At 54.6% G+C, this 16531-nt stretch overlaps 1 protein-coding gene across 5 annotated transcripts in view; it reads left to right on the plus strand.

Annotated features, from left to right (window-relative positions):
* PALD1 (phosphatase domain containing paladin 1) overlaps nucleotides 1-16531 on the plus strand; it is a 94631-nt gene that overhangs the window by 44398 nt on the left and 33702 nt on the right. For all 5 annotated transcript variants that reach the window (XM_072823448.1, XM_072823449.1, XM_072823445.1 and 2 more), the window contains exon 2: nucleotides 14325-14538. In XM_072823448.1, coding sequence (XP_072679549.1) covers nucleotides 14354-14538 — 185 coding nt within the window. In that variant the 5' untranslated portion in view covers nucleotides 14325-14353. The remainder of the gene's footprint in view (nucleotides 1-14324; nucleotides 14539-16531) is intronic.

The following is a 16531-nucleotide window of genomic DNA, read 5'->3' on the forward strand; positions in this document are numbered from 1 at the left end:
GATGGAGCATGTACTTACCAAACACCAGGCCAGTGAGCTCAGGCTGGGGTCGTGTGGGGCACAGGCTGCGCGCTGCAAACCCTGGAGGAAGAGGGAGTGAGGGGGTGAGGGTGCGGATGGTGTTCCTGGTTATGGGACCAGGGAGGACAGATGCATGGGGACAGGGAAGGGCTGGATGTGTCCTGGGAGATTGGAGCAAGGGAGGGCTTTGAGCATCTCTGGCCAGTGGCCTTGGAGCTGTTTGTCCCTGGGAGCAGGCCCCGGGTGGGGCTGGGGCAGGACACGCTGCATCTCCCTTCCTAAGCTGGCAGCCAGCGGAGTGGCTCTGCGGCTGGCTGTATTGCACATCGCGCTGCATTACACATTGGACTTTCATCAAGGATTGAAAGGGCTCAGCTGCTAAAATGTTTGAAAGCCTCCCATCCTGTCCAGCCCCCTCACTTTCCAGATGGCAATGAAGTGTGGCCCAGGGAGGGATATGCTGAACTTGAGACCTGTCCGAAAGCCCATGCTGGCAAGAAACACTTACTGGAGCTTTTTCTGCTCTGTACCATAGGGTATCTGGGACCAGGGCTTGCCTGGAATGTTGGGGATGTGGAAGGCAGTGGGGGTGCTGAAGACGGGAAGGGGGTTCTTGAGTGCCAGGCAGGAGAGTCTAGACTGGAAGCCACAGAAGTGGAAGGATGGGGACAGACCCCAGAAGTGGGCTGTGGATTTTCTTTTTTTTCTCTTTTAAAAATTTTATTTGGGATCCCTGGGTATCTTGGCGGTTTAGCGCCTGTCTTTGGCCCAGGGCACGATCCTGGAGTCCCAGGATCAAGTCCCACATCGGGCTCCCTGCATGGAGCCTGCTTCTCCCTCTGCCTGTGTCTCTGCCACTCTCTTTCTTTGTGTGTCTCTCGTGAATAAATAAATAAATAAAATCTTTAAATTTTATTTATTTATTCACGAGAGACACAGAGAGAGGCAGAGACAGGCAGAGGGAGAAGCAAGCTCCCCACAAGGAGCCTGATGTGGGACTTTGATCCCGGACCCTGGGATCACGCCCTGCCAAAGGCAGATGGACCCTCAATCGCTGAGCCACCCAGGTGTCCTTGGGCCGTGGATTTTCCAGGCTCTTTGAAAGGAAGCCTCTGGCCCCCATGACATTACTGGAGGTCAGAAGTGGGGTCCAGCCTAAGTTCTCACTGGCCCTTTGGGGCCCAGTTCCAGGAAGCAGCCAGATGAGTATCAGCAGGCCCAGGGCCCTGAGTGGGGTCTCAGGAAACTCTAGGTTTCCTCCCCAGGGTCCTCCCCGCCTGAGTTTTGGCCTCCCCTCTCCCAGTCCCTGGTGCATGGATCCTGGAGATGGACGGTGCCTCAGACTCTTTCAGGAGCAGGATGACTGCCTCCCAGAGCAGACTGGGCCCTCCCTGGGAAGTGCTACATCCCCTCCTCTTGCTCCTCCCTGAAAAAGCCAACCAGCAGGGCCCTTCCTATCCAGATAACACCTTCTTGTTTTCCAGAATGGCCAAGAGGGCCACAGAGAGACTCCCGGTGGTGGGGAGACACTTGTAGTCTCTCTCTGCGTTTTTGGAGCAATGGAGGCCAAGCCTCTCTCTATAGCATGGAACAGACATTTAGCTGCTTGGAACTTTCTAGACCTCTGCGGCTGACCTGGGGGAGCTGCTGGACCACCATCTAGCAGTGGCTGGTGCTGTAATCATGTCCTGCGTGCGTTTCCTTAGTGACCCCATGGGCCCTGGGGGCCGGAGACGATGTCTTCTATATTCTGTGAACCCCCACACCCCCGCGTGGGCTGGGCTCACAGGATCCTGGTGTCGCTCTGCCTGACTCTTACCAGCAGGGAAACTTGACATTCTCCTGCAAGAAGGGAGAGAAGTAAGTTCTGTCTTGTTGCCATGTGGCCTGTCGGTCACTGAGGGTCAAACCTAAAAATAATGGAGTGCATTAGTCAGGATTAGATTTGGCTGCGAGTAATAGGACAAGCCAAACAGCAGTGGTTTACACAAGATGGAAGTTTATTTCTATGTCCTGTCCAAACCCAGAGCCTCGCAGCCCACGCCTGGCGCGGTGGTTCCACGCCACGGATTCCTTGGGGAACTTGACCTCCACCATTCCGAGGGTGTGGCTTCATGTGCTCGTGGTTCAAGATGGCTGTGAAGCTTCAGTCATCCCATCTGTGTTCCAGACAGCAGGGTGGAGGAAGGGGGGGAGAGGGAGGGCTCGTAGGGAAGATTCTGGAACTTGCTGCGCGACACTGCCCCTCATGTTCCATTAGCTGGGTCTGGTCACAGGTAGCTGCAGGGAAGGAAGGGGGTGTGTTCCTGCCCCCTCACCTGGCTTATTAATACACATGGCAGGAAGGGAGGGGCTGGAGGCCTGGGGGCACTTTGGTCAAACTGAGGATGCCCCCAGGCTAAGAAGTTGGACCAGCACTTCGGGGACCGGGAAGTCTCCCCGACACGGAGGTCAGTTTTATCCAGGGACCAGAAAGCCACATGTCCCAGACCAGCCAGAGGATGCAGAGAAGCTGTGTAGGGTTAGGAGGCAGCCCAGTGGTCAGAACAAGGGAGGTGGGCCAGCCTCTCCGGAGGGGCTCAGAGTCCGGGCTGCTGGGGCCAGGGGAAAGGACAAGCTTCGCCACTGGAGGGTGGCCGCGAGGCCAGGGGACTCCCAGAAGGGCTGCAGGTGCTGTGACAGAGGCAGACAGGATGCAGCGATTGCAGGGCTGCCCCTGGGAACCTCGCCCTCCCCCTCGAGGCCCCAGGACTGCCTCCCTGCCTCGGTGCCTTCAAGAGAAACCAGAGATCTGCACTTTTATTGGAAACCCCTTGATTCTTCAGTACTTGCTGCTAATTAGAGCGGAAAAATAACAGAACTGCAGGGGTCCTACAGACCTCCTCCCTCTAGATGAGATGCTTCCTGTGTCTCTTCGTCTCTTTGGAGGGGAGAACTGGGGTGAGGGGGGCAGTGTGTGGAAGACCAGCTTCTCATAGGGCAGCTTACCTTCTTAAAATTTTTATTTTAAACATATTTTCATCTGCAGTTTTTAAAAAAGATTTTATTCATTTGTTCATGAGAGACACACAGAGAGAGGCAGAGACACAGGCAGAGGGAGAAGCAGGCTCCCTGCAAGGAGCCCGATGCAGGACTTGATCCCGGATCTTGGGATCACACCCTGAGCCAAAGGTAGATGCTCAACTGCTGAGCCAACCAGGTGTCCCTCATCCTCGGTTTTTTGTTTGGAAAACTTTCAAGCCTCCAGAAGAGTTGGGGGGAGAATATAGTTAGTGTCTGAGCTCACCAGTGGCTAACATTTGCTCCATTTGCTTGTGCCCTCTGTGTCTCTGTGTCTCTGTGACTCTGTCTCTCGGCCATCTGCAAGTGACAGACATCAAGGTGTCTCATCTCATCTCTAGACACTTCAGCCTGGATCTCCCAAGAACACGGCATCCACAACATCATCACACCCCAGGAGTTAACGTACTGATCCAGCACGTAGTCTGTATTCAAAATTTCCCACCTGTCCCCAAATTCATTCTAATCTTTCCCCCTTCCCCAATCCAAGCTCCTGTAGAGACAGAACTTTCTTTCTTTCCTTTTATTAAAAAAGATTTTATTTATTTATTTGACAGAGAAAGAGAGAGAGAGAGAGAGAGAGCGCGAGCGAGCGAGCGCGCTCGTGCTTGTGCACAAGCAGTGGGGCCAAAGTCAGATGCTCAACTGAGTGATCCACCCAGGCGCCCTGAGACAGAGCTTTTAGTCAAGCAGAGCTAACCTGCAGGGGAGCATCAGAGGTGGGGGGCTCCCCAGGATGGAGGCAGGCACCTAAAGGTGCTGGAAGGGACCCTTTTCCTTCCTGAGGGTTCCAAATTCCAGGAGCCTCGGGGGCCATGCAGGAGCATGTGGTGACAAGTGCCAAGGTCTTGGCTGGAGGAAGAGCAGGTGGGAGCTCCTTCTCTGTCCTCCACCTGTTAGGGGAGCTGAACTGGAGGTGTGTTCTCCCCCTCGCCAAAGGCAGGGGCTGGCGCTCCCCCTGCAGCTTCTCCCAGCCTGGGTGCTCCATCCTCGGTGGGACCTGCTGCCCCTTGCTGGCCCCCCCTTGCCACAGCTCCTTGGTTGGCCCCTCACGCACTATGCCCACTCTGTCCACTCCTGGCTCCAAGGCCACCCCAACACATCATCTTAGGGGGTGACAAGAATGGCTTGTCCCTGCCAGACCTGGGATCCTCAAAGGCTCCCTGTAGTTTGCAGGCTGAAGCCCAGACCTCCAGGCCCATTCCACAGTGGCTGTCCGCCTGCTGAGTATGTGGTAATATTTCCAAACATTCCTCCACCTTCTGGTTTTAACTTTCAGATCTATCTTTTTTTTTTTTTTTAAAGATTTTATCTTATTTATTCATAGAGACACACAGAGAGAGGGGCAGAGACACAGGCAGAGGGAGAAGCAGGCTCCACGCAGGGAGCCTGACGTGGGACTCGATCCCCGGTCTCCGGGATCACGGCCTGGACTGAAGGCGGCGTTAAACCACTGAGCCACCTGGGCTGCCCAACTTTCAGATCTTTTTTTTTCCTTCAATTTAGAAGACATTTCAGAAACATACAGTTTAGCAGATGAAGATTTCCTGCGATTCCAGAGTCCTGGTGGCTTTATTTTTATTTTTTATTATTTTTAAAAGATTTTACTTATTTATTCATGAGAGAGAGAGAGAGAGGCAGAGACACAGGCAGAGGGAGAAGCAGGCTCCCCATGGGGGGCCTGATGTGGGACTCGATCCTGGGACCCTGGGATCCCACCCTGAGCCAAAGGCGGACGCTCAACCACTGAGCCACCCGGCATCCCAGCCCTGGTGGCTTTATTTCATATTTGGATCTTCAAGTTTTCAAAAGAAGGAGGCTTGAGGGTTGGAGGTTGTGGAGGGATGGGGTCGGGTGACCCTCAGAGATGCACATGGCCGAAACCATGTGACTCTGCCTCCAATCCAGCAGTGGAACCTGGGAGGAATTCATGTCTTTGGCTCTGCTTAGCTGGAGGCTCTTCTATAAAGTGGGGGTCATAAACCTTGTCTCACCTCCTCTTAAGGTTGTTGACATTAGCAAAGAAGAAAAACCTCACAAAGACATGAAATATCCCACCAGGCTGTGCACGGAGTGATTATGGAAACGTGGATGGCAGTGGGCAGAGGGCATGGGGGGCGGTGGATACAGAGCTAGGAGCATCGTTGGGGCCTCGGGGGCACCCTAGATGAGGAGCTGGGACCTTTGTCCAACTTTTAAACTATTACAAATAATACTGAAAAAAAAAAAGGTTCCTGGAGTAATCATGTCCATTGTAGGAGACTGAGAAGCGATGATGAGCAAAAGGAAAGTAAATACCTCTCTCTGTCCCTCCCACTCAGGATTAAGTACCACAGTGTTTAAGTAAACATCCTTCCTGTTCTTTTGTGCCTACGTGTTGCTGAGTGCCACCCCTGTTCCCATCCTCGGTGAGCCCGGCAGGGTGGGGAGGTAAAGAGATGGAGCTGATTTGTTCTGTGATTATGTGTGCAGCTCCTCCCCTGAGCCAGGCAGCTGACAGGAGCCAGGAAGGACACAGGATGGCCCCCGCCAGGAAAAACGTGCCGTGGAAGGGAATGGAGTGTCCCATCTTGTGATGATCACAATGGGCCGTGCGTGTGGAGAGGCGCGGGTGGGTGTGTAGTCTGGGAGGGCTTCCTGGAGGAGCTGGGCTTTAACCTCTAGGGGAGGGTGGAATGTGGGAGGCTGGAGGGAGGAGGGCAGTCCGGGGCAAGAGGAGGATTGGGTGGGAGCAGCTTCCCCCTCCCCGTCTTGTGAAGGATTGAGACCTGCTCCTTGGGGCCAGGTGCCCGCTCCTTTGTGCGTCTTTAGAAGCTGCAGGTGCCTGAGGCTGGTCATATGTTCATCTCATTAATATTTCCTGAGCATCTGCCGGGCGCTGTCCTGATTCTGGGGCCGCGGTGTGGATCAGTCAGGCACTGTCCCAGCTTGTTGAGGGACTGGGGGAGACTGAGGTGACAGGGACAGCCCCATAGTGAGGCAGCCGGGAAATGAAAGGGCTCGTGGATGGACAGAGGCTGTGGTGGGGGGTGCTGTGGGCAGACAGCGTCACCGGCGGCTCCGAGAGGAGGGACATTTGAGCCAAGACTGCAAGAAGGGGCAGCCCTGTGAATAAGCCGAAGAATGTTCCTGGCAGAGGGGCGGTAGGTGCGCAGCCTTGGTGAGGGGGAGTGGGCCTGGGGCGCTGGAAGCAGGAGGGGCCTGTGGCCAGTGGCGGGAGCATGGAGGCCAGGTCACGCAGGGTGAGTGAGGTCAGGGAGGTGGGGCCTCCTCGGCACAGGGGGCTGGATGTTGCGGTGTGACCAGATAAGGAAGTCATGTGACCTGATTCAGGGTTTTAAAGATCCTCTGGCTGTCGCATGGCAGATGGATGTCGGGAGGCCCAGGTGGGGGGAAGGAGAGGCCTGCTGGGGGCTGCAGCAGTTGGCCTCGTGAGGAGCTGGTGGCCTGGACTGGGTGGTGGCAGAGGTTGGAGGAGGTTGGAGGGGACACCCCAGTCTTCTGTGGGGAGAGTTCTGGAACGGGCAGAGGGCTTGCCCGGGGCCACCCGGAGCAGGGCTGTCCTGGTTCTTGGTTCGGGCCAGGAGCGGATGGCAACCTCCCTGGGCGGCCCAGCAGACCGAGCGAAATGGGGAGCTGTACCTGTGGTACCCAGGTAGGGCAGCTGCTGTGGCCTCGCCCGCTCTGCCCTGGTGCTTGCCCCGGATGGCAGCGGACTGCCGAGCCCGCTCACTCCTCCTGACCCTTCCCTCCAGAGGCCTTGTCTGGGTCAGGCCCCGGCCGTGTCAGGGAGGTTCCCATCCAGCCGTGGCAGGGGGGGGACATGGGAAGCGGGGAGAGGGAGGGAAGTGCATGAGGAGGGGGCCCCTGGGAGGGGAAGAGGGGCTGAGGGGTCAGAGGCCCTGCTGGGTGTCAGGCTGGCTAGCCCTTGCTTTCTACACACTTAGGCCACCCAACCCAGGTGGCATAGGGATGCTCCTCCGTTTAGAGGGGAAACTGACACCCAGAGAAGGTAAGCCACACACCCAGGGGCCCCGAGGAGTGGTGGAGATGCGAGTCAGCAGACTTGGGCCCCCGAGCCCGTGCTTCCCGGAGTCAGAGCCACTGTGTCCCCGACTGGGTGCCAGGCCATCAGAGAGTCACCGACAGCTTCCTTGAGTTCCCAGCATCCTGGGAATGCTGGCGCTGGTTCCTGGGAGTCCTTGGGCCTGGAACAGGCTTCTTCAGTTTTCACCCAAGGCAAGGGTTGGGGGTTAACCCTGACCGACCCCCCACAGCGGGCCGCGGGATGCCCCCTGGACTGCGGAGCCCTGAGACTCCGCAGCACTGTCCATTCAGATGTCACCTGGACCACCTGCCTCATTCTAAATGGTCACGTTAAGAATGTGAGAGGATATAGATGAATGTAATTTTAATGACGTTGATTAACCCAATATATCAGCCCATATTATCATTTTGACATGACTCGACACAATACATTACATTGTTAATGGGATTCCCTTTTTTTTTTGTACGAATTCCTTGAAATGTGTGCGCACATTTACACCTGCAGCACATCCCACTGGAATTGCTGGACCGTGAGAGACTGTAAAGCTCTCTTCCAGAGAGGCTGCACGATCGTACACTCCAGCAGCCGTGTCTGGGATCCACTTTGTTCCACATCCTCACCAGCGCTTAATGGTGTTGGTCTTTTTTTTTTTTCAAAGATTTTATTTATTTATTCATGAGAGAGAGAGAGAGGCAGAGCCACAGACAGAGGGAGAAGGAGGCTCCACGCAGGGATCCGGGTCTCCAGGATCATGCCCTGGGCTGAAGGCAGCGCTAAACTGCTGGGCCACCCGGGCTGCCCTGGAGTTGGTCTTTAGTATTTGTTACTCTAATGTATTTCCCTGATGATGAATGATGCTAGGTGTGTGTTTATGTACTTATTTGGCTCCCACACATACTGTCAAATCTTTCGCCTGTTTAAAAAAAAAGATTTTATCTTATTCTTAAAAGATTTTATTCATTTATTTGAGACACACACACACACACACACACACACACACACACACACACACACAGCAGGGGGAGGATCAGAGGGAGAGGGAGAAGCAGATGCCTCGCTGAGCAGGTAGCCTGACCTGGGGCTTGATCCCAGGACCCCGAGATCATGACCTGAGCCACAGGCAGATGCTTCACCAACTGAGCCACCCAGGTGCCCCCAAAGATTTTATTTTTAAGTAATCTCTGTACCCAGTGTGAGGCTCAAAACTACAACCCCAAGATCAAGAGTCATATACTCCACCTGCTGAGCCAGCCGGATGCCCCATCTTTTGTTCATTTTTCATTGGCTTTCTTGTTAACTTGGGACCATGTTGTAAGAGTTGGTGCCTCTTTTGGTCAGGCTTAGATGAGATATTCTTTTTTTTTTTTAAAAAAAAGATCTATTTATTTATTCATGATAGACACAGAGAGAGGCAGAGACACAGGCAGAGGGAGAAGCAGGCTCCATGCAGGGAGCTGGACGTGAGACTCGATCCCAGGACTCCAGGATCGTGCCCTGGGCCAAAGGCAGGCGCCAAACCGCTGAGCCACCCAGGGATCCCCTTAGATGAGATATTCTATGTCGAGTGCTCTGCACGCGGAGATCTGCCCATCGGCCCTCCCGTTGAGACCCTCCCCTTGCCCCCCAGATGCAGGCACGGAACTCACACACTTTGGAGCACACCCCGTGCTTTGGCTAGTGTCATTACACACTCGGTCAGTATCAGCTCGGCACCGTCTCCCTGTGCTCACAGCAGACTCTCCCCCTTTGCTCGGGCCAGAGTGGGCATGGCCCAGCCCAGGAGCCTCGGCTTGGGAGGCAGCTGCTCTCGGCTTCGGCCTCGTCCTTGTGACCCGAGCACATCGCTCTCCCTCTCTGGGCCTCTGTTTCCTCACCTGTGGAGGCAGAGGGCTGGACTCGCTGGCCTCCAGCGGCGTAGCCAGCTCTGAAGCTGCTGCTGGGGGCCCGTGGTGACAGCTGTGGCCTGTAGTCACATCTTTCCCCGAGGTGGGACTTGGGATTTTGCGTCAGGGCCTGGGGTCCATCCCGGTGGGGAGGGAGGGCAGAGGAAGGAACGGGGATGGGCAGCTCTCCACTTCAGTCTCAAGAGCCAGACTCTGCTTCGGAAAAGCCCACGGGATTTGCCAGGCCCGGAGGTCATGGCTACTGCACCACGACAGGGACAAAGAAGGTAGGGGACGTGTGAGTTTTGATTACAGATGGGGAAACTGAGGCCAGAATGGAGACAGTGTAGTCCTACCAAGAACCGCCTGAAAATAAACGGACTTGGGCAGCCCGGGTGGCTCAGTGGTTTAGCGCCGCCTTCGGTCCAGGGTGTGATCCTGGAGACCTGGGATCGGGTCCTGCGTCGGGATCCCCGCATGGAGCCTGCTTCTGCCTGTGTCTCTGCCTGTGTCTCTGCCTGTGTCTCTGCCTGTGTCTCTGCCTCTGCCTGTGTCTCTGCCTCTTTCTCTCTCTGTGTCTCTCATGAATAAATAAATAAAATATTTTTTAAAAACTGGACTTCGACTCATGAGGTGTTTGGGGGCCAAGACCTTAGGAGTCTGCTTTTGAACCTCTTGTCTGTCCCCCATACGCCAGCACCTCCTCGGCTTGAATGCTGCCATTGACGAGAAAGCTCATCCCTCTGCAGCTCGGGCACTTGTGCTGTGGCATCAGGCAGTTAGTGGATGAGCTAGAACTAATGTTCCAGCTCCTGAAGTTGAATTGTTCCTGGGGAAACAAGGTCACCTCTCTGCCACCAATTCCATAGTGCAGTTTCTTTTGTCTCAGGAATGACTGCGTGTGGAGGCAGGAGGATGCGTGTCTGTCCATGTGGGGGACTTTCTCACATGCCATGGTAGTGTAGTCCAGATGATTCTGTGGCTTCCTAGCTGATCACTGAGGGTCTCTGTGGGGGAAATGGGGCCTGGAGTCCTTGATCCCTCCGTGGGAAACCGTGCATCTCTCTCCCCGTCTGGGAGGCCGTGTCTGGGATGCTCTGGCAGAGAGTGGAGTGGATGAATGGGGATCCAAGAGCAAGGGAGGGAGAGCGTGGGGCATGCTCTGGCTCTCAGGGCAGCTGTGAAGAGGCAGGAAGGCAAACTGATGAGGAGCACATGTCAACTGCTGTCACTTAGCAGAGGTCAACCATTCTCCCTGGAAATGGATGCGGTAAGGCCTGGATCTTTTTTTTTTTTTTTAAGATTTTATTTATTCATGAAAGACACGGGGTGGGGGGGCAGAGACACAGGCAGAGGGAGAAGCAGGCTCCATACAGGGAGCCCGACGTGGGACTCGATCCCAGGTCTCCAGGATCACGCGCTGGGCCGAAGGCAGCACTAAACCGCTGAGCCACCCGGGCTGCCCTGGGCCTGGATCTCAGGGGCTTGATGGGTGCCTACTGCCTCAGGGGTGCTTTGAAATGTTAACAAGCAGCAGCAAAGGAGAAGGTGAAAGAGGACCTATGTTTGGTGGGGAATATTCTTCCCTCAAATTAGGGTTTTCTTTTTTAATTTTCCTCCAAGAGCCACTCTCACACTCTGGCAGAAACTTATGGAGCACCTTTCCAGAATGTTTTCAGGTGCACAAACTATGGGATTACAGAGGAAGTGAGTCGTATTCGGAGAGCTGAAACACTACAAAACAAGTTGGTGGTGTAGTAACACGTGTCATCGGTTATTATTTTATTAACAAGATAACCTATGACCTTGTTAGGGAGATCTTAAGGATGATGAGGCAGGGCTGGAGGGAGAGAGGGAGCCCTTTCCAGACCCGAGGTTAAATTTTATTTTGTAAAGACACAACAGTGACAGGGCTGCTGTTGCTCTGCTTGGATGGGGGCATTGAGCTGGAGTGTGCCTTTGATGGGCACCCGTCCGCACCATGGACACCCAGCCAGTCCTGATTGTCCTTTTGGTCTCTGGTGTCGAGAACCCCAGTTTGCAAATGGCACAGCAGCATCTTTATAGCTCGCTTTGCACAGTGAGGTTACGCTTTGTTCTCATGTCCTCGAAATTCACTGGCTCATAAGGTCACTTGTGAGAGCCTGGGGGGCTCAGGACCACTGGGCACACAGTTGCCCAAAGTTGGTCAGTCATGTCACCCCAGTGCCTGTGGGCAGGGCCCCGGGTCCCTGTGGTTTCAGAGGAGGGATGTGTGCAAGCCATGTTTCCAGACATCTGCACAACAGCAGTGTGAAAAAGGGCCTGTGAGCTCTAGGGACCACGTCCCAGGCCCTGGGGTGCAATGGGGATGATGGCCTTCACTTATGATCGAAGGAAGTTCTGGACCAGCATAATTGCTTACAAACCATCCAGGTTCCATGGACCCCTTTTTTCAGTCTCCCCACCTCCCACCCCGCTCTCCCCACCCTCCCCTCAAGCAGAGGTTTGAGCACTAGGGACATTGGGCATTGACCGCCAGGACCTCTAGTCTTAGGAGTCAGATCCGATTGAATCGGGAAGAAGCTGTTGGACCGTCCCATCCCTACTGCCATTTTATGGCTGCAGATGTGGGGAGGATGAGGCCCCTGTGCTGGCGAGACTTACTCCAGGCAGGGTGGAGAGAGGTTTTCAGGATGGGGGGAGATCTGCAGAGTGGGAGGCCTGGGGATCCCGGGGCTTCACCCTCTAGACAGTTTGGAAGCTGGTCAACTTTCAAAGGAGATTGTCCTTCCCCCACCCTTGTAGCCTGCAGCTGTGCACATGTGTATTGTCTCCCAGCTGTCCTTACAGGGCCCAGCTGGGGCCTGTTGTCGCCTGTGGAGCCCGTGAGAAATGGGGGTGGCTGGAGCTAGAGCTGTGGGGGTGTCAGCCGCAGCTCGATCCGGGGGTGGGGGCAGGACGTGGCCAGGGCTGGGCAGCTGTGATCAACTGCTGCCTTCTGTAGGCCCTTCCCACGTCCTGTCCTTCCTACCCTCACTTGGGGTGGCTTCCCGTGCTCCTGTTCATGGAGGAGACTGTAGTCGTCCATTCCTCCTTGGGCCAGGCTGCTAAGAGGGGTCTGGGGAACTTTGGTGAGCTGTGTTGGGAGCCCGCCAAAGCCAGTGAAGTGGAGAAAAGTTTCTGGCTCTGCTGTGGCAGGCTGGGGCCCACTGTGGAGCCCTTCGTGCTCTCCGAGCAGCCTGTGTTTCTGTTTGGGAACAGAGGCTCATTCCCTTCACCTTTGTCAGAGATGGAGAGGGGGAGGGAGGGAGAAATAGGATGGGCTACGGTGGGGCTCTTATAAACACAAGGTGTGCATGTTGACAGAGCTGTCACATGGCTGCTGGGAGATCTCAAGGATGATGAGGCAGGGCTGGAGGGAGAGAGGGAGCCGTTTCCAGACCCGAGAAAGACAGGGACAGGTGGTGGTTGGGGAAGGTTCGAGGAGGGATGGGTAAGTCTAGTCATCTGTCTCAGCGGCTCTGGGGAGAGGGATCCCGGGTCCTCAGGGCCTAGGGGAGAGAAGGCACAGTGTGTTCAGCCTTCACACTAACACGCTGTCCCTGCCTCTGCCACCCACTTCCCAAGGTGCTGCTGCTGGTGTGGAGAGGGAGGGCTGGGGAGCGTGGCTGGAGCAGACCGTCCCCAGCACACGGAGCAGCTCACACCGGGCCAGTGGCCACTGACGGATGGTCACGTCCTGGTGCTTCTGCAGTGCAGAGATGTCAGGGTGCAGATGGGGCTGGGGATGGGCGGGCCGGGTGGCCCCCTCCTGTCCTGATCCTAGATCATCAGGGTCGACTGGGGCCAAGGGCTGCTAAACCCTCAGAGCCCTGGAGCCTGTCTCTGCCCATCGTCACCCTTCCCTTGGGGCCCGAGGAACTCCCAGCCCCTTCCCTCCTCCCCAGGGCTGGTCCTCCAACCCCGGCCAGTCCTCCTCACGCCCTCCAGCAGCTCCTCACTGGTCTCTGGCTATTTCCCTAGATGTTCTCTTATTTGTCCTCAGTAGGCTTTAACTTTATTACCCAGTGTTCAGGGGAGAAAAAGCAAAAGGAGAAGTTAGAAATACACTCTTCACATGGTGATAACTCACATTAGCCTCTTGTGTCCCCCAGACTTTTCTCTGATACGTTTCCATGAATTAAAAAGGGACTGTAGCCTCTTCTTGCCTTGCAACCTGTTCCTTCTAGCCCTGTGTCCTCGAGGTCTTTTCAAATCCATCACTGTGGTATTTTTAATGGCTGTTTAGCCTTTCTTTTTTTTTTTTTTTTTTGTTTAGCCTTTCACCTTAGTGATGCCCCCTCCTTTATTCAGCAAAGCCCCTGTTGTTGGCTGGAGGTTGTTCCCGGGGTTTTGCCATCCTAAATAACACTTCCATTAACCACACACCCCGGAAGCCTGATTTCTGCGTGCATCCTTAAGTATTTCTCTGGGAGGGGAGACCACTGTGGGGTGGGGATCACTGCGTCCACCAGGGTGCCCAGCCTGCCTCACATGGGTGGAAGGTTCGGCTGTTGGTGATATTGATGATGGTGATGGCAAGTTCGGGGGCCTGGTGCTTTCACTGAACCCTTGGATGTCTCTGGCCTCATTTCGTGAGATTTGTGGCTAGCATGTCATCCAGCATCCTGTTCCCATCCACATTCTCTCTCTCTTTTTTTGAAGATTTATTTATTTTAGAGCAAGAGAGAGAGGCAACAGGCAGAGAGAGAGGAGAGCAAGGATCTCAAGCAGACTCCCTGCTGAGTGCAGAGTCTGACCCTGGACTCAGTCTCATGACCCTGAAATCATGACCTGTGTTTGAAATCGAGTCGGACACTTAACCACCTGAGCCACCCAGGCACCCCACATCCACACTCTTCAGAGCCAAGCCTGACTTCCCTTTGCACCTGCCCTAGGTCTTTGCACTCCTCCCCGTCAGCGGGGTTTGGTTTCTGGGTGGCCTGACCCAGTCACTTACAGCCCTAGGTCCTGACCAGGTGTGGAGGATTAACCCCTTTCTGACAGTCATATTTTTGCCGGGGGAGTATGACTATAAGGGGTCAGGGGCTATGTCTTTGTGTCTCTTCATATCCATGACCCTCCGAAAACAGCAGCAAAGGGCCAGGCCCATAGCAGGCCCTCATGAACACGTGGTAGGCCACATACCTGCCCTGTCTCCAGCTACAGGCCAGCTGGCCCTTTCTGGGTCTCAGACTTGGTATCTGTGCAGCGGAGGTGGAGGGGGCCAGGTCCCTTCCTGCCCTGGATTTTCCTACCCCTTCCTCTACCACATGCTTCTTGTTCCACAGGTTTGGGGTCCTGAGGCTGCCGGCAGACTATGGGTACAACGGCCAGTACCGCCCAGCAGACAGTTTCGGCGGGCGCCCCCTTTGAGGGCCTCCAGGGCGGAGGCACGATGGACGGTCCGCACTCACTCAGCGTCCACTCCTTCCAGAGCACAGGCTTGCACAACAGTAAGGCCAAGTCCATCATCCCCAACAAAGTGGCCCCCGTCGTGATCACGTGAGTGGCGGGGGTGGGGTGGGGCTGTGACCATGTCCCTAGAAGACAGGGTTGGGGCAGCGGCCTGGAGGAGGGGTAGCACCCAGCACTTAGTCTGCAAACTGCTTTCCTAGATGAAGATCCTGAGGCCCAGAAAGGTTAAGCAGTTTGTCTGGAGTAACACAGCAAGCGAGTGGCTGAGTGGGTCTCTAGGCTCATATTACTTATGGGCATGAGGACATGAGGCACGGAGAGGGAGGAGTGGCTGGTGGGGGGACGCCCTTTTGAAAATAATTTTTGGCCCAACATTTTCAAAGGGAGTTTATATACTTGGATGTATAAAGCTTAGATTTTTATTTTTCACAACCAGTAATTATGGCTCGAAAGTGAGGTTAATACCAGGTCGTTAAAGAGCTGTGAGCTAAAAAGCTGGAAGCTGTTGGTCACCTCTCTTAATTAAGTCCTTGAGGGACATTCCTGGAGGAGGCTGAGGGTTTGTTCTGACACTGTATTTGAGACAGTGCACTACATGCACCCAGAGGAAAGGGGTCTGGAAGGGGGCTCTGCAACCCTGTCTGCCCTTATGGGGTCAGTCAAGGAGGGGCTGCTGGGAGCCAGAGGCCAAGAGGACAAAAGAAGCATTGGCTGTGTCTCCTGGTGAATGGAGAAGCCTTATCTTCTGTTGAATCTGCCTCTGGGCCCCTCCTGGACGCAGGAAGTAGGACACAGTGAGCTAAGAATGAACTGTGTTCCACACATGCAAGTTTGGCAGAGACCTAGTAGATGGGACTTTCTGTGTAAGGAGACCTGAGGGCCGGGAATGATAAATCCGCCTTTTGGCTTTGAGGCCTGGCAGGAAAATTAGAGTCCTAATCCATTACTGTGCTCCTGATAAGGGGAAGAGAAGAGACCTGATCTGTATTCCCTCTCCCAGGGGTGACACATCTAGGTTTGGCCCCCCGAGAGCAGTGTTGAAGACACTGGTCCTGGGCCTTGCTTTGTGACCTGGGGCAAATCCTCTTCCCTCTCTGGGTCTCATTTTTCTTAGCAGATTATGTGGGGATGACATGCAAGATATTTAACCAAGTGCTGTGGCTCAGAACAGTCACGGGGCTGCTGAAGAAATCTGCCACAGTGGGACTGTGTGTCTTTCCTGGATCCAGCATGAGTACAGTACCCCTGGGGTTGCAGCATGGCTGGGGGGAAGAGACCTTAGAGATCACCCAACACGGGGTTTGGCAAACTGTATCCTACAGACCCAATCCCGCCTGGCATCTGTTTTTGTAAATAAAGTTTTATTGGGACACTGCCAGTCCTATTCACTTATATGCTATCCGTGGATACTTAACACCTCAGTAGCAGACTTGTAGTTGCAACAGAAACTGTATGGCTCCCCAGCCAAAATTATTTACTATCCAGTTCTTGTTATCAAAGGTTTGCTGACTCTTCATCTTATACGTTTTAGATCAGGTGTGAAAACTGGATCTAAGAGCACAAACTGGAACTCCTGGGGGTAGAGGGATTTGCGCACCACGTGGTGAGATGGAGGCAGAGCTGATAGCGGGACCCCAAGTCTCTTGACTCCTCGCCTAGTGCTCCCCTGTCCCACTCATTCCACCGCCCAGCCTTCCCTAGATGCAGGGAGCAGAGGAGCAGACACCAGAGAAGCGCGAGTGTCTTATCCATTTGTTATAATCGGCACGGAAGCTTGTCGTGTCTTGAGCGCACAGACCCACCCTGGTTTAGCATCTGCAGAACTCTAGTTTTGTACCTCTTAGTTTTGTTTGAAATGGCCCTGTGTAGAGGTAGCATTGCTACTAGTAAAAGTAATTCTATTAATAAACCCTGTGCCCAAGGCCCTTGGCTAAGCGCTTACGTTCAGCCGTGCCTTGAATTCTCACAGCCGCCCTGGGAGGTGAGGATTACTGGAAACGGAGCCACAGAGAGTTGAGTAACTCCAAAGCCACAGGGTTGCCGAGCGGTGGAGCTGGGTTCGTGCCCAGGTCACACACCC

The sequence above is a fragment of the Canis lupus genome, chromosome 4 (assembly GCF_048164855.1).
Source record: "Canis lupus baileyi chromosome 4, mCanLup2.hap1, whole genome shotgun sequence".
Lineage (NCBI taxonomy): Eukaryota > Metazoa > Chordata > Mammalia > Carnivora > Canidae > Canis > Canis lupus.